We start from the raw sequence: 24,873 nt of genomic DNA, 5'->3' as shown, positions 1-24,873 counted from the left end.
TTCTTTGATGTACTATAAGGTTTTTTTTTAATTAGAGCTAAGGACCTTTCTGCATATAAGACATTCATAAGTTTTTTCCCCACTGTGGATTCTTTGATGTTCAATAAGGTTTCTGTTGTAGGTAAAGCCTTTCCACACTCATTACACTCAGAGGGCTCCTCAGCAGTGTGGACTCTCTGTTAGGCTATCAGGTTTGAGTGGCAACTGAAGACTTTTCCACAGTCATTGCACTTGTAGAATTTTTCCCTTGTGTGGATCCTTTGATGCTCAATGAGGCTTTTTTTCAGAATGAAGCACCTTCCACATTCATTACATTCATAGGGCTTTTCACCACTGTGGATTCTCTTATGTTCAATGAGGTTCCTGTTTGAACTAAAAGCTTTCCCACACTCACTACATTCAAAAGGCTTTTCTCCAATGTGGATTCTGTGATGTACAAGCAAGCCTTCCCACAGTCCTCGAATTTGTAAGCTTTCTTCTGGGTATGGAGTTTCTGATGGACCATGAAACTTTTGCTCATAATAAAGGTTTTCCCACACTCTACACATTCATATGGCTTCTCCCCATTATAGAGTCTCTCATGGTCAAGAAGGTGTCTGTTGGATCCAAATACTTTACCACAGTCTTTGCATTCATAGAGATTCTCTCCAATATGGAAACTTTGATGCTAAGTGAGGCTTTTCTTCAGAATAAAAACTTTCCCACACTGATTATATTCATAGGGCTTTTCTCCATTGTGGAGTCTCTGATGGTCAAACAGGGAAGCACCCTGAGTAAAGGTGTACCACAATAATTGCATTTGAAAGGTTTCTCTCTGCTGTGCATCCTTTTATGGTCAATGAGATTTGACTCAGAACTGAAAATCTTCCCACACTTCATACAACCAAAGTTTTCTTCTCTATGTGGACTCAGTGGAGAAGGCTTTTGCTTCTAATGAAAATTTTTCCACATCCTTACACTTTTAAGGGTTCTCTGCACTGTAAAGTCGCTGATGGTCAACAAGGTAGGTGGTTTAAGCAAATGTTTTCCCACATTCATCATATTTATAGGGATTTTTCCCCCCAGAGTGGATTCTCTGGTGCAGAATAAGGCTCTTGAGAATGGAAGCTTTTTGACACTTGTTGCATTTATAAGGTTCTTTCCCTTTGTGGGGCCTCTGGTGGTCAATAAGGTAAGCATTCTTAGAAAACCTTTCCACATTCATCACATTTCTGTGATCTCTCCCCTGAATGGTGTCAGAGATGTATAAAAAGGCCTGAGTGTCTGTAGAAGCCCTTTCCACACTCCTTACATTTATTTGGTTTCTCTCTGGTGTGAATTCTCTGGGGGTTTAGAAGATAAGCACTTTGAGAAAATGCTTTCCCACATTCATTGCATTTGAAAGGTTTCTCCCCAGAATGGTTCCGTAAGTGCATTAGAAGGCTTGAGCGCCGAATAAAGCCTTTTCATTTATGAAGTTTCTCACCAGTGTGGATTCTTTGATGGTTCATAAGATGGGAGATTTTACTAAAATGTTTATAACATATATTACACTTATAAAGCTTTTCTTCAGTACCTACTAAACATCCACAAGTAGCTCAATCCAAGGTCAAGTTTTCTTCAAATTCCCTCCACTCATTTTTCTTGTGGGGTTTTTTTATTCTTTTTCTCATTCACAATTACAAAAGGAACATTCCTTCACTATATCTGCTTTTTCCTTGGTTTCATTTTCTAACTGACTTGTTAAAACTTGCCATTTACACTCTTTCAAAATCAAAGACATGGGAAATATGTTCTTGAAGTGTAGATGAAATTCTAAACAGTCTTATACTCTGGTTCCTCTTCAGATCATATAAATCTTTTGCCTTTTATTAAACAGTCTTAGTAAATATCGAGGACTATGGGGGTCCAGCCCCTTGATAGTCCCCGCCCAGGGTCCAGGAAGAATCTACAACCAGCTGATAATTAATCTTTGATGAAAAGAAATGAATCTATGTACACGAAACTCCTTAGTCCATATACTTTATTATTCTGTGACAGTTATAAGCTTATATTCTGCTCTCATATTTAGGTCATCTTTACCTGATTTCTCTCTACACTTGTCTGGGATCCCCTCTAAGTTCTATCTTAATTCCTTCATCTAGTTCTGCCCCTTCTAGGTTCTCATCCATCTTGTTCCTTCCCATATCATCTCCTCTCCCGTCTCCTTCTCTCTCTTCTGGCTCTTCCTCATCTTCCATCTTGTTCCTCTAGTACTCTGCTGTAGCCCTTCAATCTACTTCTTCCCCATCTCAGTTTGTTCCTCTCAAGTTCTTACCCATCTAGTTCTTCCATTCTCTTCTCCTCTCTCTGTCCTCTACTTTACAGTTATATATCTTCCCAAAATCACAATCCTCCCCTCCACCCAGGACACTCAGCCTGAACTTCCTCAGGCAGTGATTGTCCACTAATCAGGATCAAATGGAGGGTTGATAAGAATTACAAAGAGGGGCACTAGTTGTTAATTACCATTTGTGACCCAAAGGGGAAGTGACTAATGAATTAACTAAAGGCTAAATATGGGTAATATCTAAGAAGAGGGATCTTACGTGCACAACTATAATCTTAAATGTGTTTGGTAAAAGATGTTAAAAATCTATAAGTTGCTAGGTCAATGGGAGAAAATAAAACTGTCTTCTTTTTTCCTGTGGCTCCTATCTGTCCAAGCTGTCTGCCGTTTTTTCTGCAGGGTGGGGGAAAGCGTGCTTAGTCTCTAGGCAACCTGTGTACAGGTAGATGCCTCTGGTGATAGTTAAAGGGAGATCTGGAACTGGAGGTAAGATTTGGGAAAGGAGGAAGTTAAGCTTAATTAGCACATCCACCAGGCCTTCTCAAACAGGTAGCCTGGATGCTTAAGTCTGTTCTTAGAGAGTACAGAGGTATCTCTGATAAGGTACTTTCCTCCATCCGGTGATGGACCTGGCTGGATGCTACCAATAATGATAATTACAGGGAGGCTTGAACTGGGAGTTCTGGCTGAGCATAGCTGTTAGCACAGAAGGTTATCTAAATATTCCTAGAAGTGGTTAGGTAAGTAGTTAGAGGTCTATAAAGTTAGTAAGGCTGTAAGAAAGGAGGGGTCTGAGCTAAATTGTGTAAAGCTATTACTTAATGTCTACCTGACCTAGGCAGTGTCCCCTTGTGGAATTTACCTTAAGTCAGGAGACTTGCCTGTGGGTTGTTATCACTGTTAATCCTCGGAAATTGGGTGACCACCTGGGTGATGTCTCCTTTAGTCCTTGAAAGTGGCTAGGGGAGATATCTGATTCCAGAGAAAGCCTTTCCTGAGGCTGTTCTCCAAATGCCTGGAATGTGTATGTCTAGAGAGTGATCAGTCCACATTGTTAGTCTTTCTTAGGGAAAAATCAATTGGGAAAACTATGAAGGCACACATGATTTTCATAACAGAATACAACTGATATATAACAAGCCAAGTAACACCAAAAACTCCTTGGGATTTGGCTTCCTCTGAAGGAATTCCCTGATTCCTCCAGGTAGTGACTTTGCCATAACCAGCTGAGTTCTTATGATATTCCTGTGGCCCGCAGCAAGTAAATAAGAAACACAGAGCCAAATACAGAGGAAATAGCCAAAGAGATCAGAGCAATTGCCATGACTAACTTTAGCTTACCACCAGAAAGTAGCTTCCCCAGAGAGATTCTTCCCGTCTGACTTGTCTTTTTATTGCCTTTCTGTTTCGTCTTCTAATTGGCTCTAAACCCAACCACATGATCAGGATAGCCTCAAACTCACGAGTTCCCTGTCCATCTGTCTCCTAGGCTCTGGAACTACAGGGCAGCACCACCATGACAGTCATTCTGTCTCTCAGTCTCTCTCTCATCTTGCTATGTAGCCTAGCATAGTACTGAACTCACAGTTCTCCTGTTTTAGATTCCCAGGGCAACTATTGCAGGCATGTGCTATGACACCTAGTTTGAGAATGAAATCATTAAAAGGCTTAAAATCATGCTATAAGGATACATGCAGTATGTGTTTATTTACTCATTTTTGCAATGTAGGGATGGAACCCAGGGGCTTGCACATGCTAGGCAGGTGATCTATCAATGAGGATATACTTTAAAAACATTTTTTAGATTTATTTATTTCTATTTATTTTATGTGAGTGGATGTTTTGCCTTCATGCATGTCTGTGCACCTCATGCATGCCTAGTTCCCACAGAGGCTGGAAGAAGGCATTGAATCTCCTGAAACTGAAGTTACAGATTGTTGTTAGCTACCATGTGAGTGCTGAGAATCAAACCTCAGTCCTCGGGAAGAGTAGTAGTGCTCCTAACCACTGAGCCATCTCACCAGCCCCTCAGGGATATACTTTTATATGTATATAAAAAGGAGAAAGTTTCACAAAAAGGAGGTACAAAGCTGAATGCCACACTGACAAGATATTATAAATGGACCAATAAACATTTCTCTGGGGACACTTCTACATGCCTGTGTATGAATGCATGTGGAGGCCAGAGGTCAGCATCAGGTAGCTTCTTCAATCATTCTTCACTTGATTTTCTGAGACAGGGATCCCACTGTACCTGGAGTTATAAATGGTTATAAGTCATCATATAAGTGCTGGGAATGGACCCTGGGTCCTCTACAAAACAAACAAAAACAAACAAACCAAATGCTCTTAACAACTGAGCCATCTCTCAAGCCTCAAATGTACTAAACTCTAAAAAACATTTTTTTCTAAGGCTTAAAAAAATAATAAACAACACTGAAAAGAAAACAAACAGAATAAAAGAAGCACAACATTTAACAAAGGAAAAGCAGTTATATCAAAGAAAAATGTAGAAGAGGAACAAATAGGAATAAAATGACCAATACACATCTAAAGAGAATAATCAGAAAGGAAAACAGAAATTCCTATTGTACATTTACCTAATAAAGGCTTAATTAAACACCAGTAAAATCACAAGCACTTACAGGGAGTAGATCCTCTTGTGCATTTTTGGGGGCTATCAAATTGAGATTTCACTGGTAAAAAGCAGTTTGGTAATATGCTTCAAAGTTTAAAATTTAGAGAATATTTGAGCTACCACACTATCACTGCTGAGATACTGAAGAACATATTTTCATAATTGTAAAACCACATGGTGTAAATTGCTATAGACAATAAAATTAGAAGGTTGCTAGATACAAAATTATTATATGAAATAATCAGGTTTTAATCAGGCATGGTGGCACACACCTTTAATCCCAGCACTCAGGAGGCAGAGGCAGTAGGATCTCTGTGAGTTCCAGGTCAGGCTGGTCTACACACAGGACAGCCAGGGCTACACAGAGAGACCCTAGCTCAAAAACAAAACAAAACAGGAAACCAAAATAATAATAAGTAAATAATTTTAAACAAGGAAATGACTAATTTACTGTACAAATTAGGTGGTAATAAAGAATTGAAAAATGTAATAACATGAGATCAATTTTATAAATCCACATATACTTGAACAGTATAAAAATAGTAGCAAGGATGGAAAATCCCAAATCCATTTTAAAAATGAAAGATAATCAATCAAATGTTGACAGTTGTTGTCTATTATTTTGTTTCCCAAAGTGCATGCTACATTTACAATAATAACAATGATGATGATGATAACCACAACAGAAGGTTGATGAACTGCAGGCAAGAATTATGGGAGAGGGATGGGGACTGAGAGATGGCTCAGTGGTTATGAGAATTATGGAAGAGTCCTTACCTAAAGAGGTCACATTCCCATAATTCTCCAGCATCACATCCCAGTACAAAGCCCTCTGAATTGGACCCAGAAATGCCCATTCCTCTAAAGTGAAGCACACTGATACTTCCTCAAACATGACCAACTCCTGAAATGACAAGTACATGTGAGACCACCTTATCCCATGAGCTCCCCTCACAGAAAGACATCTTTTACTTCATGCAACACCATGGAATGGGGAATGGGCATTAGGGAGAGAGAAGGAGACCTCAAAGTCTGATTTCACAGCACAGACCAACATTTCATGGTGGGAACTGGTAGGGCACTCCAGCATGAGGAAGGAGATGGCCATGTCACAGCACTTAGGAAGTGCAGACCAGAAGAACAAAGGTACAAACCTCATCTGGGGCTGGGCCTTAGAAGCATAAGTACTGTTCACTGATTTCTTGGGTTCTCTTCCTAGGAAAGGGGAGAAGCTTCAGGAACAGGAGACTCTGAGGAGGGAGAAGCCACACGTGAGATGATTGCTGTTCTTGTCTAACATCTGCTACAAACTGGCAAGCAAGAAAGACTCAGAGCTGTCGGGCTCAGGCAGCTGGACAGAGGAGTGCTGTGGGATGGTCTGTATGTCAATGTGTTGCTCTGATTGGTTAGTAAATAAAACACTGATTGGCCAGTAGCCAGGCAGGAAGCATAGGTGGGACAAGCAGAGAAGAGAATTCTGGGAAGTGGAAAGCTGAGGCAGAGAGACACTGCCAGCCGCTGCCATGACAAGCGAGATGTAAAAGTACCGGTAAGCCACAAGCCACGTGGCAAAGTATAGATTAATAGAAATGGGTTAATTTAAGATAGAAGAAGTAGATAACAAGAAGTCTGCCACGGCCATACAGTTTGTAAGCAATATAAGTCTCTGTGTGCTTACTTGGTTGGGTCTAAGCAGCTGCGGGACTGGCAGGTGAGAGAGATTTGTCCTGACCTGGGCCAGGCAGGACTAGGAAAACTCTAGTTATAGAGGAACCCAGGAAGAGACAAGGGATAGCTGTAGGAAGAGCCAAAAAGGACAAGTATTTTTAGGGATTCCTACACCTGGCAGAAGATGCAACTCCTGGGAGTGGGAGATGAGGCACAGAAAGGTCCTGGAGAGGTGGATACCTTGTGGAGGACCCTGGATGCTGTATACCATTGGCTCATCAGAGGTGGGAGAAGGTAATGCCATTCCTTGAGTACCCACCCTTTCTTGCAGAGCATCCAGGGACTGGACAAAGACTGGGACATGGGACCAAGCAAAATCAATGGAGCTGGTTTTTGTACTTTTAGAAAATGGACGCAACTACCATGGGCCTCTTTCTGCCATTAATCTAGATCTATGTGGTCAGAAAGACCTCCCTCAAGAAGGAATATCAAACAACAGTGAATCTTGGCTCTGAGGAGGTGGTCAGAACCATGGCAACAGATGCTAGTCCTTCATGTGGGTTAAGGAGGGCATGAAAGCAGGAAGCACTAACTAAGAGCATGGATTTAACTTCAGACCTTGTTTTAAATTACACTCAGGTTCATTCACACATCTGCCCACTTAGGCCTTTATCTAGCCCTGCTGTTTCACTACAGATAACACGGGAAGCTGGGCGTGATGGCATGTGCTCATATCCCTAGCACTTGGGAGGCTGAGACAAGAGGACCTTCAAAAGTTTCAGAACAGAGTAGAGTACATAGTGAATTCAAGGCCAGCCTGGTCTACACAGCAAAACATCTCAAAACAAGAAGTAACACTGGAGGAGTGTCTAGACATCTGGTTTATCTTCCAGCTAGCTATAAGACCTAAAGCAGCCGGGCGGTGGTGGTGCACGCCTTTAATCCCAGCACTCAGGAGGCAGAGCCAGGCGGATCTCTGTGAGTTCGAGCCAGCCTGGGCTACAAGTGAGCTCCAGGAAAGGCGCAAAGCTACACAAGAAACCCTGTCTCGGAAAACCAAAAAAAAAAAAAAAAAAAAAAGACCTAAAGCAATCCAAGGAATGCTTTTCTACCTCAGTTTCCTTATCTCTTAAAAGAAGGTCGATTAATAATCTATAATTAGGTATATGATTCTATAATTGTTGACTTTCAATAAAATAAACAAGTCCATCCTTGATGCCTGATACCATTGCCACATCTGAGTTATAGTTCGACTTTCTGCATACAAGTGTTTTTCATGAACTACAGGTTGAAGGAAAATAATCGGAGTAAGATCAAAATACATAATATATATGCAGGAGAATGTCATAGTGAATTTTTGCATAATAAACATAGGATATCTGTAAAAAAAAAAAATACAAAATCATAGGGCTGGAATCATGACTCAGTGGTTAAGAGCACTTCCTGCTCTTCCAGAGGACACAAGTTTGGTTCCCAACACCCACATCAAATGGCTCACATATACCTGCTTCAGAGGATCCAGTGGTCCCTTCTGGCCACCATGGGCACCTGAATACATGTGGCATGTATTTACACAGAAACACATATACACACACTTAAGAAAAATAAATCTTATTTTAAAAACATGATAAATAGTGCCAAGTTTCCAATTTAAGATCAAAGATTTAAAGTTTTTTTTTTTTTTTTTTTTTTTTTTTTTTTTTTGGCTTTTCGAGACAGGGTTTCTCTGTGTAGCTTTGCGCCTTTCCTGGAACTCACTTGGTAGCCCAGGCTGGCCTCGAACTCACAGAGATCCGCCTGCCTCTGCCTCCCAAGTGCTGGGATTAAAGGCGTGCGCCACCACCGCCCGGCTTCAAAGATTTAAAGTTTTACTAGAAGCACATATCTCAATTCTGCACTTGTCTTGCACAATCCCCAATGAGGGTGCCCGGAGGGGGGGGGGGGTGCTCCTTAAGTATCCCAAGATAGCCCAAAACTTGCAATGAGCATCCTACCTTGGCATCCTAAGAGACAGGGTTATCTTCATGAGACACCACTTGGTTTGGAAAGCATCATTCTTGCTGTGCCACTCCTTTCGCACCCTAGTACCACATCACTATTCCAACCAGACTTACAGAAACAACAAATATGATTTTGCTTAGGGCAATGGTTCTCAACTTTCCTAATGCTACAACCCTTTAATACAGTTCCTCATGTTGTGGTGACCCCCAACCATAAAATTATTTCGTTGCTACTCCATAACTCTAATTTTGCTACTGTTATGAATCATAATGTAAATATCTGATATGCAACCCCGTGGGGGTTAAGACTCACAGGTTGAGAACCATTGGTTTAGGGGAACACTTATAACCATCATCTCCAAAGGTATGGAACCACACTCAACATTGCCATCCTGAAGGACAAGGTAGAGTCAGTGTTTGTGTGAGGATTCTCAACCTGACTCAAAGAGCTTAACCCTCAACCCACATCTCAGTGCATATACTGTTCTGAATAGCTCACAGACCTGCTTTAATTAGCATTAGGCTGCTAGTGTGCAATGATTAAGGAAAATCACAGGATCACTGACAGCCCAACCTTAATTCTTTCCTTCTCACACTACATGGTCAGCCTCACTCACTTTCGGTTCTGGTCCATCAAGATCTTTCTGAAGCTCCTCTACCAGAGCTACAGCATTCTTGCCATTCCCAGGGTGACGGAGCTGCACCCAGGTCCAGAGCTTGAAAGGCAGGATGCTCAGGAACTGCTCCAACACCAGCAGCTCCAGCAGCTACCTGCAGCAGAGTTCCTCAGAGCCTCCTGAGGTCCAGATGTCTCATAGTAATGAAACTATCTGAAATGCAGGCGGGAGGTTTCCCAAATAGAGGAGTTGCTTCCCTGGAAGCTGGTTCCCCATTTCCAGGCATCATTTTTCCCTTTCACAAGATTCTCTTGTCTTAGAGAATTGTGGAACCAACTTTCTCTTGTCATTATTGTCTTTTAAGAAAGACCCCCTTCGAAACACTTCTCCACTATTGGTGGGAGTGCAAATTTGTACAACCACTGTGGAAATCAGTATGGTGGTTTCTCAGAAAATTAGGAATCGATCTACCTCAAGACCCAGTCATACAACTCTTGGGCATATACCCAAGGAATGCTCAATCATACCACAAAGATACATGCTCAACTATGTTCATAGCAGCAGCAGCAGCAGCAGCAGCAGCAGCAGCAGCAGCAGCACTATTGGTAATAGCCAGAACCTGGAAACAACCTAGATGCCCCTCAACTGAAGAATGGATTAAGAAAATGTGGTACATATACACAATGGAGTACTACTCAGCAGAGAAAAACAATGACAGCATGAAATTTGCAGGCAAATGGATGGAACTAGAAAATACCATCCTGAGTGAGGTAACCCTAACCCAGAAGGACAAACATGGTATGTACTCACTCATAAGTGGGTTCTGGGATGGAACTCATGTTGGTTAGGCAAGCTCCTTTTCATATTGAGCCCCCTCACCTGCTCCTAGAGTTCCACATTTGCAGATCAAAACAAACTGCACACTTTTCTTGCTTTTCAAAAAGGGTTTATGAGGCAGCAATCGAAAGTTAAAGGTTGAGAAGCTGAGTGATTCACACATGAACATCCAGGTTACTGCATGTTAGCAAACTATAAATCTAAGAATCCTAAGCCCCAAAGTCTAAAATAATGCCATTTTTAAGATGAGACATGGGACACCTGTTTCCAATCACCAGTCCAAGATAAAGCTTTAATCTGTTAGGCCAAAAAAGAGAAATGATTACAGTCATCGCCAGATTGGCAAAGACCTTTGGCACAGGACAACATTTTTCTCAGTTTATAGCCTTGGTACTTAAGTGATGAAATATATTCCTCTGTAGAGACGATGGTTTACTTTTTTCAGTTCCATTAAGTTATAAAATTGGATGACAATGAGCACATCCCTAAACACCAAAACGAATCTATCTCCAGAAGACTAGGAACCACTGCCCTAGGGACTTGTCAAACATTGAAGGCATTGCCAGCCTGCAAGAAGCCTGGAAAGGCAGAGATTGAGCTGATGTAGGGAACCAGCCTCCTGAGTCACTCTTGCTTTCTCCCCACCACCCTGACACAAGTGGCCAAGTCCAACCCGGAACTTGTGATCTTCCTGCCTGATCCCTGGAGCTGTGATGACAGAGCGAGCGCAAGCCCGCTGCCGGAGGCCCCTCCCTCCCGGCCCTTGGTGTCCACTTCCTGCGCTCACCCTGCTCTCCAACTCTCGGGGTCCAGCCTGAGTCTGGCCGCCAGCAGACAACGCAGGAAGTAGAAGACAAGGCCCAGAATAATGGCCCAGCCTCCCCCCTCCCCCCATACCACCCCAATCCTGAGACTCTAGGAAGCTGCATCTCCATGACTCATGGGCTCAGAGACAAAGCTGTTTCCAGGCAAGGACCTTCACATTTAGATTAAGCTAAATTTCAAATCAGAACATCTAGGATGTCAAAACAAACAAAAACTTAAGAGTATAAACATCGCTTGTTACATGTCTGCCTTTTTCACACACTTAACTTTGCTCCTTTACAAGAATCCTTTAAGACAGACAATATTGTCCTAATACTGGAAACTAAAGATTAAAAAGCTTGAGTACTTTTTCTGCCAACAAGACTTAGAAATCCAAGGCAAGTGCTCTTTCGCCTACCTAAGCTTTTATCCTCACTGAAGCAGATCACTCTGGACTCTGAGGTCAGACTCATGGAGAAAGGGGGCCCGTGTGGTGTAGCCAGGACTTGGATCAGAGCGGATCTTCTCTTCACTGTTGTGAATGTTTATCCGTGAACAGACAAGTTATGCTGTTAGGGTCCGAGAATCCAGAAATAGTCCACCACAAAACAACAGGTTCAAGCAAGCCAAAAATGTATTTAGAAAAACTAATATATCAGAAAGGCAGCAGGGTTCAGACTCCAAACCACGTCCTGGAGGAAGGGGCAGCAGCCGTTTTTGTTTTTTGTTTGTTTTGTTTTTTGTCTTTTTAAAGATTTATTTATTTATTTATTTATTATGTATAGTGTTCTGTCTGCACGTATCTCTGCAGGCAAGAAGAGGGCACCAGATATCATTACAGATGGTTGTGAGCCACCATGTGGTTGCTGGGAATTGAACTCAGGACCTCTGGAAGAGCAAACAGTGCTCTTAACCTCTGAACCACCTCTCCAGCCCAGCAGCCAGTTTTAAAGGGGGGAAAAAAACCCACAAACAGACAGCTCCTGAGTCCCATCCAATCATAATGTAATATAGTTGGGGAATTTCAACCTATCAGGGAGTTCTGTGGTTTGGTGGTCGGGACAGGCTCTGGGCCAACCAATCAGAACGCTCAAGATTTACATCTGTGAGAGGAGATTGGGGGAGGGGGTGCTGCAGCCTAGCCTCAGGAAATCATTGGTAGCAGCTCTGGGCAGAATGGCAGACTGGGACAAAATGGAGCTTGTGCTGCTAATCAGGATCTAACGATGCCAGCTTGCCTGCAAACTAACACCAAGAAGCTGACAACCCTCCAATCTTATAACCTGCTGTGGTGGAAAGCAAGCCTGGCACCCTGACTTCACTAACAGTCACAACTCTTGAAACTACTGATCTGGAGAGACCCCCAAATAGTTTGGCTTTGGGTTTTTTTGGTTCTTCTCACTTTTTTTTTTTTTTTTTTTTTTTTTTTCTGTGAAATGTTATTGAGGACCTTCCCAATCCAAAACATTTTACATATACTTTACTTTTGGGTACCAGAAAAACAATGGAAATCGTTACTCTACAGGTGAGGGTGTATTTTGACGTATACTTGTTCCACAAAGATGCCCCATGGCCTGTACTGTAGTCACCTCTACCCACATAAGGCTGCAAGAGAGCAGTGCAAACATGGTTTTATCTCAGGGCTTAAGAGGTCTACTCAGGGAGCTATGAAAAGCAACTTCATATTGGAGCAATCCCTTCTTCATTCTAAGAAGAGCAGGCCCCTTACAGTGGCTCAAGCTGGTTCCTTTCCACTCTTAATGGGGCAAAAAGAAGAGGACAAGGTTATAAGAAAAGATGTTTATTGAGGAATCACTACTTCCTGCAAAAAAGGATGTTACAACTCTGATTTTATATTAGTGGTGATTGAAGTCAGCTTGCTAACTTAAAAAAAAAATCTAACAATGTGAGCATTGTTTTTTATTTACACTGAACATTTTAGAATGGAGGTTTGTCACTGAGGATGAAGAGCAGCAATGAAACTTGGCCTCATGTGGTTTACATACAATTACTCAGCTCTTTGGTTTCAATTTTCTTCCAATTAAGACGTATAGTATGCACCATCTAAATTGCAGTACACACTATTAAAAAAAAAAATCTCTAAGCAAAGGGAGAACACATTTGAGCTTTGACTTACAGATTCCCTTTAGTCACAGCTATATAAAATATATTTTGTTACCCACTTTCTTCTCAACTCTGACAAGCATATACACTTTTATTCCTTATAGTGATCTATACAGTCAGGTCATTTGTGGCCTAAACCACCACCTCTTCATGTTCTTTAGGGACAGAAACTGGGCAATGCAAGAGGCTAGAGATGAAGTCAAGTCAAGCAACACACAGTCTCATGATGCCTATTTCAACAGAATTCACTTTTGATGGAAAATGGAGAATAACAGAAGAGAGGTGTGTGGGTTGAAGAAGACCAAACCTAGAAAATGAAGAATTGTGCACAAATTTCTGTCCTTGGGGAATGCACAGGGTTCCATGAGGCAAATAATAATAATAATAATAATAATAATAATAATAATAATAATAATAATAACAATAATAATAAAATAAATACAAAAGAAAAGAAAAAATTCAGATTGTCCCTAATTCACAGCCTATTGTGAAAGAGTAATCAGGGCTGCATGGTCCAACTCGAGAGGTAAAAGTCTTGAGGAAAATGAGTGAGCAGTTCAACTCATACAGCAGAGTATTTATCTGACAGGTCCTTGTAGGGACTGCTGTCTACATTTACTCCTACAGCTCAAGGCAGACACCTCAAGAGACTACAATCTCAGTCTTCCTGCAGCAGAAAACACGAACATGTTCAGTATTCAAACCTTCAGAGATGAGAGGGCACACGATCCTTTCTAGGAAACATTTACTTTTAAATGTCACAAGGTCTTTACATAAAAACAATCTATTTGAAGTAATTTCAGGCACTATGTCACAGACAGAAAAATGATGACATACCAACTACAGGAAATCTGCTCAGCCATACAGAAGGCATTAGCAACTCTCCTCAGTATTGCATGCCTCTGAATGCAGCAGTTCTGCTCTGGACCCTGAAAACTCTTTGAGTAAATATGCAGAGGGACTATTGTATCATAAAATATGTAAGTTTCTATCTTATCAAAATAGAAAAAAAAACAAACAAACCCTTTTGAAATAAACACACAACTCCCACATTCCTTCATTGCAAGAAACATATAAACCTGAAAACTAAATTATGAGGCATAAAAACAGGCCACAAATTTCAGAGAAGAGAATTTTCCTTGTCAAACCTCAGCCAAGTAACTGTCCAGATTCATAGAGGTGACTTCCCAGGAGAGCGTCTGTTCTCCCTTTCACATATGGAATCACCACAGTTAGCAGAGATCCTTTATATAATTAGGAAAACATGAACTTCAAAGACAAATTTGAGATCAAATCCTAGCTCCAACTACTGACTAGCCAGTTACTAACATCATGGAAATTCAATTCTCCTACAAAATTATAGGCAGAATTAAATGAGATATCATATCCTCAGTAACTTCTGAAAGGACATAGGTGCATGAGACAAACAGTATTGACTTAAGGAATTTATTGTATACAGGAGGAATTAGTAATGGAGAGATTCTAAATATAGTTAGGTGGATTTTGAACTAAGGAATAAAAATTTTTGATAGTGACTAAAGATAGGCTAATACCTTCCTGAAAGCTTCCCATCAAGATCAGGGTGTTACAAATGAGTGGTACAGTGCTTGGCAAGTATGTGAGGCCCCAGGTTCAATTCCCCAGGGGTTAGGAATCCAGTCAAATTTGTCACATTAATTAATCGGCATTCTCCCCCCACTTTGGGGAAACATTTTTTTTCAATAGTAATAAACTATAGAAGAATGTTCTGCTCCTCTCCTTCAGTCCTATCTTTTTTTTTTTTTTTTTTTTTTTGGTTTTTCGAGACAGGGTTTCTTGTGTAGCTTTGTGCCTTTCCTGGAACTCACTTGGTAGCCCAGGCTGGCCTCGAACTCACAAAGATCCGCCTGCCTCTGCCTCCCAAGTGCTGGGATTAAAGGCGTGCGCCACCACCGCCCGGCCAGTCCTATCTTTGGGGAAGCTGTGTGAAGAAGAATGCAGCTGTGGCCAGTGGCTTGAAACCATGAGATAATGAACAAGAAAAGCAATTTGATGAAGAATGTATGGAGTTATTGCAAGTCTGATGAACTGCTGAGTTACAAAAACAAAGGATGAGCTGCTTAATTCTAGATGACCTCTTCAGAAACAATGACGTTTTACAGATGAAAGTTATTATTACTTGGAATCCTGTTAATTACACCTGAAAATATGCTAAATGCTAAATATCTCTTAAGTTATTTTCTTTTGGGAGTGTTTAGAAATATGGCTCCAGTAACTTTCACTGGAGCTGTTTGTTTCTGCCATGTACCAGTCTTGGCATACATCGCTGGCATCATCTCACTTAATCCTCACAGCACCCCTTTGAGGTAAACCAGAAATCTGAGTAGTGAAGTCATTTGTCCAAAGTAGTTAAGCTGGTTTTCAGCAAGTGGATCAGGACACAGCTCTCTCAATCTAACTGTATTTCACCCACTCAGCCCCAAATAACATGATGAAGGCAAAATTCTCCACTTCCTATTTTTTGAGCCTACAATTCCTCTAGTTCATTAAAAGAAAAAAAATTTTTCTTAATTGTCTAGATATTTGCTGGAAGGGTAGCTGTCCATCATGTATGATCATTCTACTATGCAGAAAGAGAAGGTGAACTAATGTCTTTTGCTGTGTTCTGTTAACCTAACAGTGATCATAGAGTCAACTTACTTTAAAACTGCACTGGTTTTACTAGTAAGAAGTGGAGTGCCAGTATTAGGGTGAATCCCAAGCTTTTTAAGACTACATAATAGGCACTTTCCCTACCACCACTGAATAAAAATGAGAACGTATTCATTATATTTAAAATATACTGTTTTCTTAAATATAAAAGTAACACTCTCATTGTAAAAAATCTAGAAAGTCTAGAAAAGTACACAGGAGAAAATAGAAATCCCCTACAACTTATTAACAGAGATAACCATTGCTGAAATTTAGGTCTGGCCCTCTTCACTTTCCCCATTTTTCCTAGGCATAAATATTTTATCTGGGTACTTTATTCTTTCATTTTCCATTTTCTTCAAAATTTCCCCCATGGCACACATTAAAAATTCTTTAAAAACAGACTGGCTTCAGAGGTATACTCTGAATAGATGTATCATTTGTTTCATCCCGCACATGAAATAATCTATGGTAGTTTTTTTCTCCCTTTCAGTTATATATAATGCTGGCACGAATATCCCTTTTGCTAAACTTTAGCACTTATTATTTTCCCTGTATGGATTCTTAGAAGCAGAATTAAATTTAATGTTACTAAAAATCTAATTTTCAGAAAAGTAGCAATTAGCCTTAGAGCCAATTTTCCTTTTTTTCTAAGACAGGGGTCTCACTGTGTGGCCTTAACTGTTCTAGAACTCACAGGGATCTCCCTGTCTCTGCCTCCTAAATGCTGGGATGAAAGGCATGTGCCATCACACCTGGCCCACAAACAATAAGGTTTCTTTCTCTTCGTTATGTTTTCTTTGATGTTGAATAAGTTGTGAGCTATAGCGATAGGCTTTCCCACACTCACTGCATTTATAGGGTTTCTCTTTAGTATGGGTTCTCAAATGTAGAATAACTTGAGAAGTCTGTCTGAAGGTTTTTCCACATTCATTACATTTATAAGGCTTCTCTCCAGTGTGAACTCTCTGATGATCAATAAGGTTTCGATTAGAAGTAAAAGCTTTCCCACACTCATTACATTTATAAGGTTTCTCTCTACGATGAAGTCTCTGGTGTTCATTAAGAGCCTTCTTCAAGATGAATGCTTTTCCACACTCATCACACTCATAGGGCTTCTCTCCACTGTGAATTCTCTGATGGTCCATAATCTTTGTATTAGAACCACATGTTTTCCCACACTCTTTACATTTGTAAATCTTTTTTCCTTTGTGCATTCTCTGATGTTGAGTAAGGTTTGAACTCCTGCTAAATGCTTTCCCACACTCAATACAAGTGTAGGGCTTCTCGCCAGTGTGAACTCTGTGATGAGAAATAAGTCCTGAACTCCGACTAAAGGCTTTCCCACACTCTTTACATTCATATGTTTTCTCTCCGCTGTGGATTTCCTGGTGCCGGATGAGATGTGACTTACCACTGAAACATTTCCCACACTCACTACATGTGTATGGCTTCAGTCCTGTGTGAATCCTCCGATGGACCACAAGGTTGGAGCTATGACTGAAGGCTTTCCCACATTCCTTACACTTATAAGGCTTCTCTCCTGTGTGGATTCGCTCATGCACAGTGAGGTTGGCACTCTGACTAAAGGCTTTTCCACACTCAGTACACACATACTGTCTCTTTGCACCAAGACCTCTCTCGTGTGTTGGAGAGTCACAGCACTGACTACTATCATCTTCACATTCTTGGCCACTCCCTTCTGTGGGTGATTTACTATCTTCAAATGCCTTACGTTTGAGCTTTCTCATCTTTCTCCTCATCTTCTCACGCTGGGGGCATTCCAGTAGCTCTTCTAGTCTCATCTTTTCCTTTTAATCTTTTACTTCTGTGGCAACACTTATGTGGAATTCCCCAAGGTAAAATGTGATTCTGATTTTTCAGGAATGACGCTTTAGAATCAATACCTCCTCAGTTTATTTCACCATCCGACAGGAGAAAGAGAAAGTGTACAGGTCCCAGTTTGTCAGCAACAGGGTAAGAATTATTCAACGAAGACAAGATGTAGTAGATCACAGGGTCTCGTGTAGAAGGGCAAGTGTTCAAAGGCAGAGAACTGTTCAAAATGATGAGAAAAGTGAAGTTAGGCAAAGGGCAATAAAAGTTAAAGACAGTGAAGAAGAACACAGCAGGTCTAGTCTCAGAACATGCAAAGAACAGTATAAAATCCACTCTACTTTCTTCTCGCTCAACTCTAAATAGGAGCAAAATAACAAGGAGGCAAGGTAAGCAGAGTCTGGTCCCGGAAAAAAGGTATACGGTAAGGTCCCTTGTTTCAGTTAGCTGCTCTTGCTGAACTTAGTAACTTCGTACTTAACAGTGATGCAGTGGCTGGCATATAGCCAACACTCAGAAGTACAGAATAGCAACCAAGATTGTTTTAGGGCATGACTAAGGTTTCATCTTTTTCTCAAGGTCTGGGCACCAGGCCCAGGCCACATCTCTGTATTTGAGCTGCCTGGGTCACACCATCCTGATGCTAAGTCATACCCAGCATCGCCTGCAGGGCTTACATGAGCTGGAGTCAGCTTTCTGTGCTAATTTCGGGTGTCTGGTTTTCAGCATGTTAATCATTCTGAAAATGAAATCTACTACTGTATAAACTTGAAAGGCTAAATTGAGGGAAAAGGTGTAAGAATAACAAGACCTCTGCCAGGACCGTGCACGGTATAACTGTAAAGTCCCAAAGATGTAAAGAGAGTAGGGAACTGCACCATCAAGAGGGACTGAGACACAAAACCATGTATCAGGAATAAACAGGACTTTTCCAATCTACTGGACACAAAGCTCTGCACATGTAAGCAATCTTAGCACACCTCAAATCTAATGCACTAATTTCCTCTCACTGTGCTCCCTTTGAGACTGACTGTTGAATAGTTAAACATACAGAAGATATGATCTTGCACCCTACATCCTTTAATTAATAAAAGTTGGACTATAGAGCTACTTTGAGGATTTAACCAGAAGGAAATCTCACTATTGCTACCCTGTGCTTGATTGGATGGGAAGTTGCCTCAAGATGTCTTAGCATTCCCAGGCATTCTGAAGATAGGACTGGAGAAGCCAGAGGAGAGAAGGATAAGGCTGTGGGGTCAGTAGGGCACTATGGCTATCTAGACAAATAGTCCCCAGAGCGCAAGCTCAGGCAAGCACTGAAAAATATGAAAAGGCTAGGCTTTTCCTAAGGATGCTATAACCTTGACTCACCAGTCATCTACTTGTCTGGTGCCTTTGAGCAATGGTCATAAGGTTGTTGATCATTAACTACAGTGTGATTAGGAATAATAAATATTTTAAAAATTAATTAATTTATTAATTAAAAACTCAAGAGACAAATGAAGGAAATGTTTAAACTGAAAACAAACCAAAAAATCAAGGGTCTACCTGACCTCAGAGACAGAGGCCTTACTGTGACAAAGGCTGACATCATAACAGGAAAAAAAAAAAAGACATATGACTACATAAAACTTTTTGTGCTTCAAAAAAATAACAAAAGTGAAATATAAATGATAGGTCACCTTGCAATACAACTGCTGGCGTGTGCGCTCTCCTCTTCCTCCACACGCACACTTGAAGCTCTACGGCCCTAGAGAACAGGGTTCATACACCTGCCTGTGAGTGGCATACACTACCTGTCACTAGAGAGCTCAGCAAATGCTATCTTCAGGGCTGAGGTGAGCACGGTCATGATTTTAGCTAATATAAGTGCACTTGGAGATGGTGCAAGGTGAGTCCACTGCCCATCACAACCTTCATCCTTCCCCCTATTCATTCTTTTAAGACTCCATATTCTAGGAGTTGGAGAAATGGATCAGCAGTTAAGTGTACTGACTGCTCTTCCAGAGGACCTGGGTTCAATTCCCAGCACCTACATGACAGATCACAACTATCCATAACTCCAGTTCTAGGGGCTCAGACACCCTCTTTTGGCCTTTATGGGCACCAAGCATGCACATGGTGCACAGATAGACATGCAGGTGAACATTCAAATACATAAAATTACACATATATGCAAGGCCTCACTGTTATGTAGTTCCGGCTGTCCTAAAACTTAAGTAGACCAGACTAGCCTGGAACTCACAGAGGTCTGCCTGTCTCTGCCCCCTATTGATGAATTTCTAAGCGGTCTTATTAAATAAAAAACATGGAGCCAAATATAGGGGTGAAAGGCTTAGAGATCAGGGAAATAGGAAAAGCCACCAGCTAACCTTACCTCACCACACTGCAGCTTCCAAAGTGAGCTACTTCCTGTCTATCCGCACCTTTATTGCCTTGCTGTTCTGCCCTCTCACTGGCTCTAAGCCCAGCTACCTCACTTCCTTCTCACTGCCTGTCTGTACAGACCTCCAGGTCTCTATGGTTGGTACTGGGATTAAAGGCAGGTGTCATCACGCTTGGCTCCGTTCCCTAGTATGGCCTTGAACACACAGAGACCCTGCCTGCCAAGTGATCGGATTAAAGGCTTGTGCTACCACTGCCTGACTTTTGTGTTTACTTAAAATGGCTTGCTATTTCCTCTGATCTCCAGGCAAACTTTATTAACATACAAATAAAATATCATCACAGCCTCCCAAGTGCTGGGATTAAAAGCATGCACCACCATGCCAGGCAGCAATAATTTTTAAAAGACTCCATATTCTAAATATGACAATGTATTTGTGTACTAACAACTATATCTCAGCATAACCATCCACATCCCCTAAGACACTGACCAGTCACGCTGCTCACAGACTGTAGAACGTTGAGAGTGGGAAGGGACACACTAGCATACCAGACATTTTCCACTTTTGTTTGTGTTTTCAGACAGGGTCTTACTAGGTAGCCGAGGAGGACCTCGAACTCCCAGTAATCTTGAATCCTGGAAACTGCTCCACATTTCATGTGGTGGGACTACCACATCTAACTCTGAGACTTATATCCAAATGGACAGATAGGGAAACTGGACCTCACAGAGCACTAGGATTCAAATTTAAGTCCCATGGCACCCAAGTCTGAGTTCCTTCATATTCTTTCCCATCACCCAAACTCTGTCTCTCAAGGTCCAGAGGTTTCCCCCTCTCGTTTCTGTGTTTTCTCTTACCTGATAATATCCTCAAAAGTCTCCCTGTCTGCTAGACACAGTGGTGTAAGTATATAATCCCAGCACTTGGGGGGTGGAGACAGGAGGATCAGAGTTCAAGGCCAGTCTTGGCTACATAGCAATTTTGAGGGTGGCCTGGGGTATCTGAGGCTTTATCTCAAAACAGAAAAAAAAAATTAAGGGGGAAGAATTGAAGGGAGGAGAAAGGAAAGAATTCCTTTCAATCCTGATCCCCACTTTTTCTGGTAGGCAAGATTCCTGTCCCCAGACTAACGCCACAGACTGACTGGCTATGGCTTATTTGGGAGAGAAGAGAGTAACTCACCCTCATCATTGTGCACAGGAGCTTCACTCCAAAGGATCTGCCCAGCAGAAATTCTGCCTGATTGCTTCCTCGGGTTAAGTGCAGAAGTTCTTGACAGGCTCTGAATCACTGTAAACAAACACAATGAAAGAGTTCTCAGGCCAGGCAGTGGTGACACACGCCTTTAATCCCAGCACTCAGGAGGCAGAGGCAGGTGGATCTCTGTGAGTTCGAGGCCAGCCTGGTCTATAAAGTGAGATCCAGGACAGGTACCAAAACTACACAGAGGAACCCTGTCTCGAAAAACCAAAAAAAAAAAAAAAAAAAAAAAGAGTTCTCTGAGACCTCAACTCTAAGTGTTCACTCAAGGTAGTATCCATCTTTTGTTAACTTCCTGGCCTGTAGAACTAAACAATAGCACCATCATCCATTTTAAAGATGAAGAAATGAGGTTCCCAGAGACTGAATGACTTGCTCTAGATCAAGCTTCTACGTCTGAAAGAGATCCTTATTCTAAAACATCAAATCTACTCCTTTTCACCTGTTCTGTGGATACCTAAGACTCTCCATATTCTTTACTTGCAAAATGCACTCCAACTGAGAATTCCCCTGAGATGGAAGAAGGCGAGTAATTGGCTGTTAAGTCTCTTTAAGGAGACTAGGGCAGAGGCCTGCAGAGATAGCTCAGTGGTTCAGAGTTCATACTGTTCTTCCAGAAGACCCAAGTTCACATCAGGTGGCTCACAACTTCCTGAACTCCAACCTTCTTCTAGACTTTGTAGGCACCTGCACTTACATTTGCCACCCCCACATCATACACACACACAAACAGATCTTAAAGAGAGAGAGCCAAGCTTACAGGCTGGTGAGGTGGGTCAGTGTGTGAAAGTGCTCGCCAAGCACACACACACACACACACACACACACACACACACACACACACACAACTAACAAAATAATTTAAGAAGAGAGACTGACTAGAAGAGGGATGATACCTTGGCTTAGCAGGTGACCTAAGTTCACATACCTAAATATGACCTTAGTTCAATCACTTCCCACAGTGGATGGAGAGACGTCCTCTGATCCTCACACTAGGCTGTGATATGAGTGTTGGCACCTACACACACACATTACACAATAATAATATTAATAAAAAAAAAAAAGACTAGTAGCTGGGCACGGTGGCCACATATACTTTTAATCCCAGCACTCGAGAAGCAGAGGCAGGAGGATCTGTGTGAGTTCAAGGCCAACCTAGACTACAGAGCAAATTTCAAGTCAGCCAGGGTTATATAGTGAGACCCTATTTCAAATGATACAATAGTAATAATAACAATAATAAATATTAAACATGAAACCTTAAATGGATGCTATATGTTTTCCTGATAATTCATTTCTTAATTTTGTTAGGCCTCGGAATAATATGCTGTTTCCCTTTTGATGCGCAGGGCAGGGTCTGCCTCTAAGCTTGCTCCTATCTTCCCTTTCAGACTATCTGCCTTGGACACACTATATCCGCCGCAGCCCAGCAAACTCGTAAGCGATGGACGGTGTTTGCTGAGTGCAAACATAAATGAATGAATATTCTTGAGCAAGCTTACCCACTTCTCCCGACCCCAGTGTCCTCACTGGTGACACAGCTGGGTTTGGACTGGCGAAGGCAGCCAAACACTCCGTGGTTAGGTAGTCCTGGAGCGACCTGAACCCGGATAGCCTTGGCGGGTCCCGTCACTCTTCCAACATGCAGAGGAGATGCTGGACAAAGGCAGGCACCCGCAGGACCTAGGGAGGCAGCATGCACCTCGCTCCTGGAGCCCGGTGTTCAGCTGGCTGCCGCGGATCCTCACCGAACCACACACAGTCCTCGGAACAAAGCCTGCGAACTGCAGCTGTGATTTGCTCCCCTTCCTTGCGCCTGCGGCCCTTCTAGGCACTGGGAGGTCTCCGCATCTCTGTACCCCGAGACTGAGTCGTCCAGCCGACCCGCCCCTCCGTCCCTATGGCCCTTCTAGGCAACCGGAGGTCTCGGCATCTCTGTGCCCTAGAGCTGATTTGCAGGTGCCCTGGCCTCCAGACATCACTATTATTGGATGGCAGGACGGACTTGGAGAGTTCAACCAATGACAAGCGATCCTGTGGAACTTGGGCAAGGCCTCAGTTAGCAGGAACAGAAACCTGGTCAGCGAGGCCTCTACCTAATACTGAGGCTCTCAAAAGTAATGAAAGTCCTCTTCCAGAGACAACCCCAGCCTCACAGCCAAGAGCAGCTACTTTTTATTGCAGCATGTAAAAATATGTATTGGTGGGTGACTGCTCTGTCGCTGTTCTAAGAACTGAACATACAGTAGTAAAGAAAATGAGGTCCCCTGTGTTCAAGCAAAAGGAGGCGAGAAGAAATACCCAGTAGGTAGTAAATAGTGAATCAAAAGTGGGAGTGGGGGAGGCTGTTTGCATAGATGAAGCATATTTCGGAAGCGATGAAAACATGAAGACATCTGGGGGAAATTGTTCCTAATGGAACATTAGGAGTAAAAGTCTTGAGTCAGGAATTATGTGGGACAGGTAAGGAGGCTGTGGTAAGGACTTGCCCTAAATAGTGCAGGAAGCTAGCTGTTAGGAACTTGGGACCAAAGACAGACACGAGCTTTCTTTTGTTGTTTGTTTTGTTTTCTGTCACATGTTCCAATATCTGTTGCCCACGAGATATTAAATGAGCCAAGAAACCTGTTCCTATAAATTCTGTGACTTCTCTGCTCTGTCTGGGGGGTATACTAAAATAACCTTGTGTAAATGCTCAGCTCTTTGACTTTTAAAGTTAGTACTGAACAGGTTAAGAGAGGGTCAAGGACAAACACAGATTTATTAAGAAGGTATTACAGTTTATGCAATGGTAAATGATGTCTGCAACTACAAGTGTAGTAGCTGGTAAGAATGGGGACTACACATGGTCTGAAGGAATGACCAGAGTGATTTACTAATGAATACTAATGTAGCTGGAGAGTTTTCTCTACGGGTTCCGTCAAGCTCCGGCAGTCCAACAGCCCACTTATAAAATAAACATATTGACGTTTATATTATTTAAACTGTTTGGCCTAATGACTCAGGCTTCTAGTTATCTAGTTCTTACATCTTAAATTAATCCATTTCTATAAATCTATACCTTGCCATGTGCCTTGTGGCTTACCAGCATCTTCACATGCTGCTTGTCATGGCAGTGGCTGGCAGTGTCTCCCTCTGCCTTCCTGTTCTCTCAATTCTCCTCTCTGTTAGTCCCGCCTATACTTCCTGCCTGGCCACTGGCCAATCAGTGTTTTATTTATTGACCAATCAGAGTAACACATTTGACATACAGGCCATCCCACAGCATACTAATGAATAATGAATACATTGGTCACTGTTGTTCAAATCTGGAATGTCTTGCAGAGGCTCATCTATTAAAAACTTACATCTTTTTTCCTTTGGATCCCTGTTCTTGTGCCAGTTGTGTTATGTAATTTTCCAGGGGAGATGTAAACAATTTCTCTTCCCTCCATACAGGATACCACCAACAGACCAAAGAATTACAGGAACATGCGTGAGAGATTCCTTATAGGAACATGGAGCACTCAAGGGCAGCTTTGTCACTGGAACCCACATTTTAGCATGGGTGTGTGTTCACAAATATTGATCCCTAGAGTTCTGCACTACTTGCATCATGACTGACCAGAGAGTCTCTTTTCTCCAGCAATTATTTTAATTAATTTTATATCATAACTGCAGTTTCCCCCCCTTCTCCCATTCCCTTCTCCCACCTATTATTAGGATTTTTATAAACTTGGGGAGG

At 41.9% G+C, this 24,873-nt stretch overlaps 2 protein-coding genes across 5 annotated transcripts in view; one reads left to right on the top strand and one right to left on the bottom strand.

Moving 5' to 3' along the window:
- Kiaa1143 (KIAA1143 ortholog) overlaps nucleotides 1-6,382 on the top strand; it is a 29,539-nt gene extending 23,157 nt beyond the window's left edge. For both annotated transcript variants that reach the window (XM_028890502.2, XM_028890504.2), the window contains one exon: nucleotides 6,166-6,382. In XM_028890502.2, coding sequence (XP_028746335.1) covers nucleotides 6,166-6,226 — 61 coding nt within the window. In that variant the 3' untranslated portion in view covers nucleotides 6,227-6,382. The remainder of the gene's footprint in view (nucleotides 1-6,165) is intronic.
- An 8,485-nt stretch (nucleotides 6,383-14,867) lies between these two features.
- Znf660 (zinc finger protein 660) lies at nucleotides 14,868-23,974 on the bottom strand. Of its 3 annotated transcripts, XM_028890499.2 has the most exons (4): nucleotides 22,652-23,974; nucleotides 22,078-22,167; nucleotides 21,072-21,179; nucleotides 14,868-17,722 (listed from the first exon to the last, which is right to left on the bottom strand). In XM_028890499.2, the coding sequence occupies exon 4, from the start codon at nucleotides 17,469-17,471 to the stop codon at nucleotides 16,416-16,418; it is 1,056 nt and encodes a 351-aa protein (XP_028746332.1). In that variant the 5' UTR covers nucleotides 17,472-17,722; nucleotides 21,072-21,179; nucleotides 22,078-22,167; nucleotides 22,652-23,974; the 3' UTR covers nucleotides 14,868-16,415. The 3 variants fall into 3 exon arrangements, with proteins under 3 accessions (XP_028746332.1, XP_028746331.1, XP_028746333.1); XM_028890498.2 differs by lacking the exon at nucleotides 22,078-22,167; XM_028890500.2 differs by lacking the exons at nucleotides 21,072-21,179; nucleotides 22,078-22,167.
- Between the last annotated feature and the right edge of the window lie 899 nt (nucleotides 23,975-24,873).

The sequence above is a fragment of the Peromyscus leucopus genome, chromosome 7 (assembly GCF_004664715.2).
Source record: "Peromyscus leucopus breed LL Stock chromosome 7, UCI_PerLeu_2.1, whole genome shotgun sequence".
In the NCBI taxonomy this organism is placed as follows: Eukaryota; Metazoa; Chordata; class Mammalia; order Rodentia; family Cricetidae; genus Peromyscus; species Peromyscus leucopus.
Note: the sequence above shows the minus strand (reverse complement) of the source record. Positions and strands in the feature narration are given on the sequence as shown.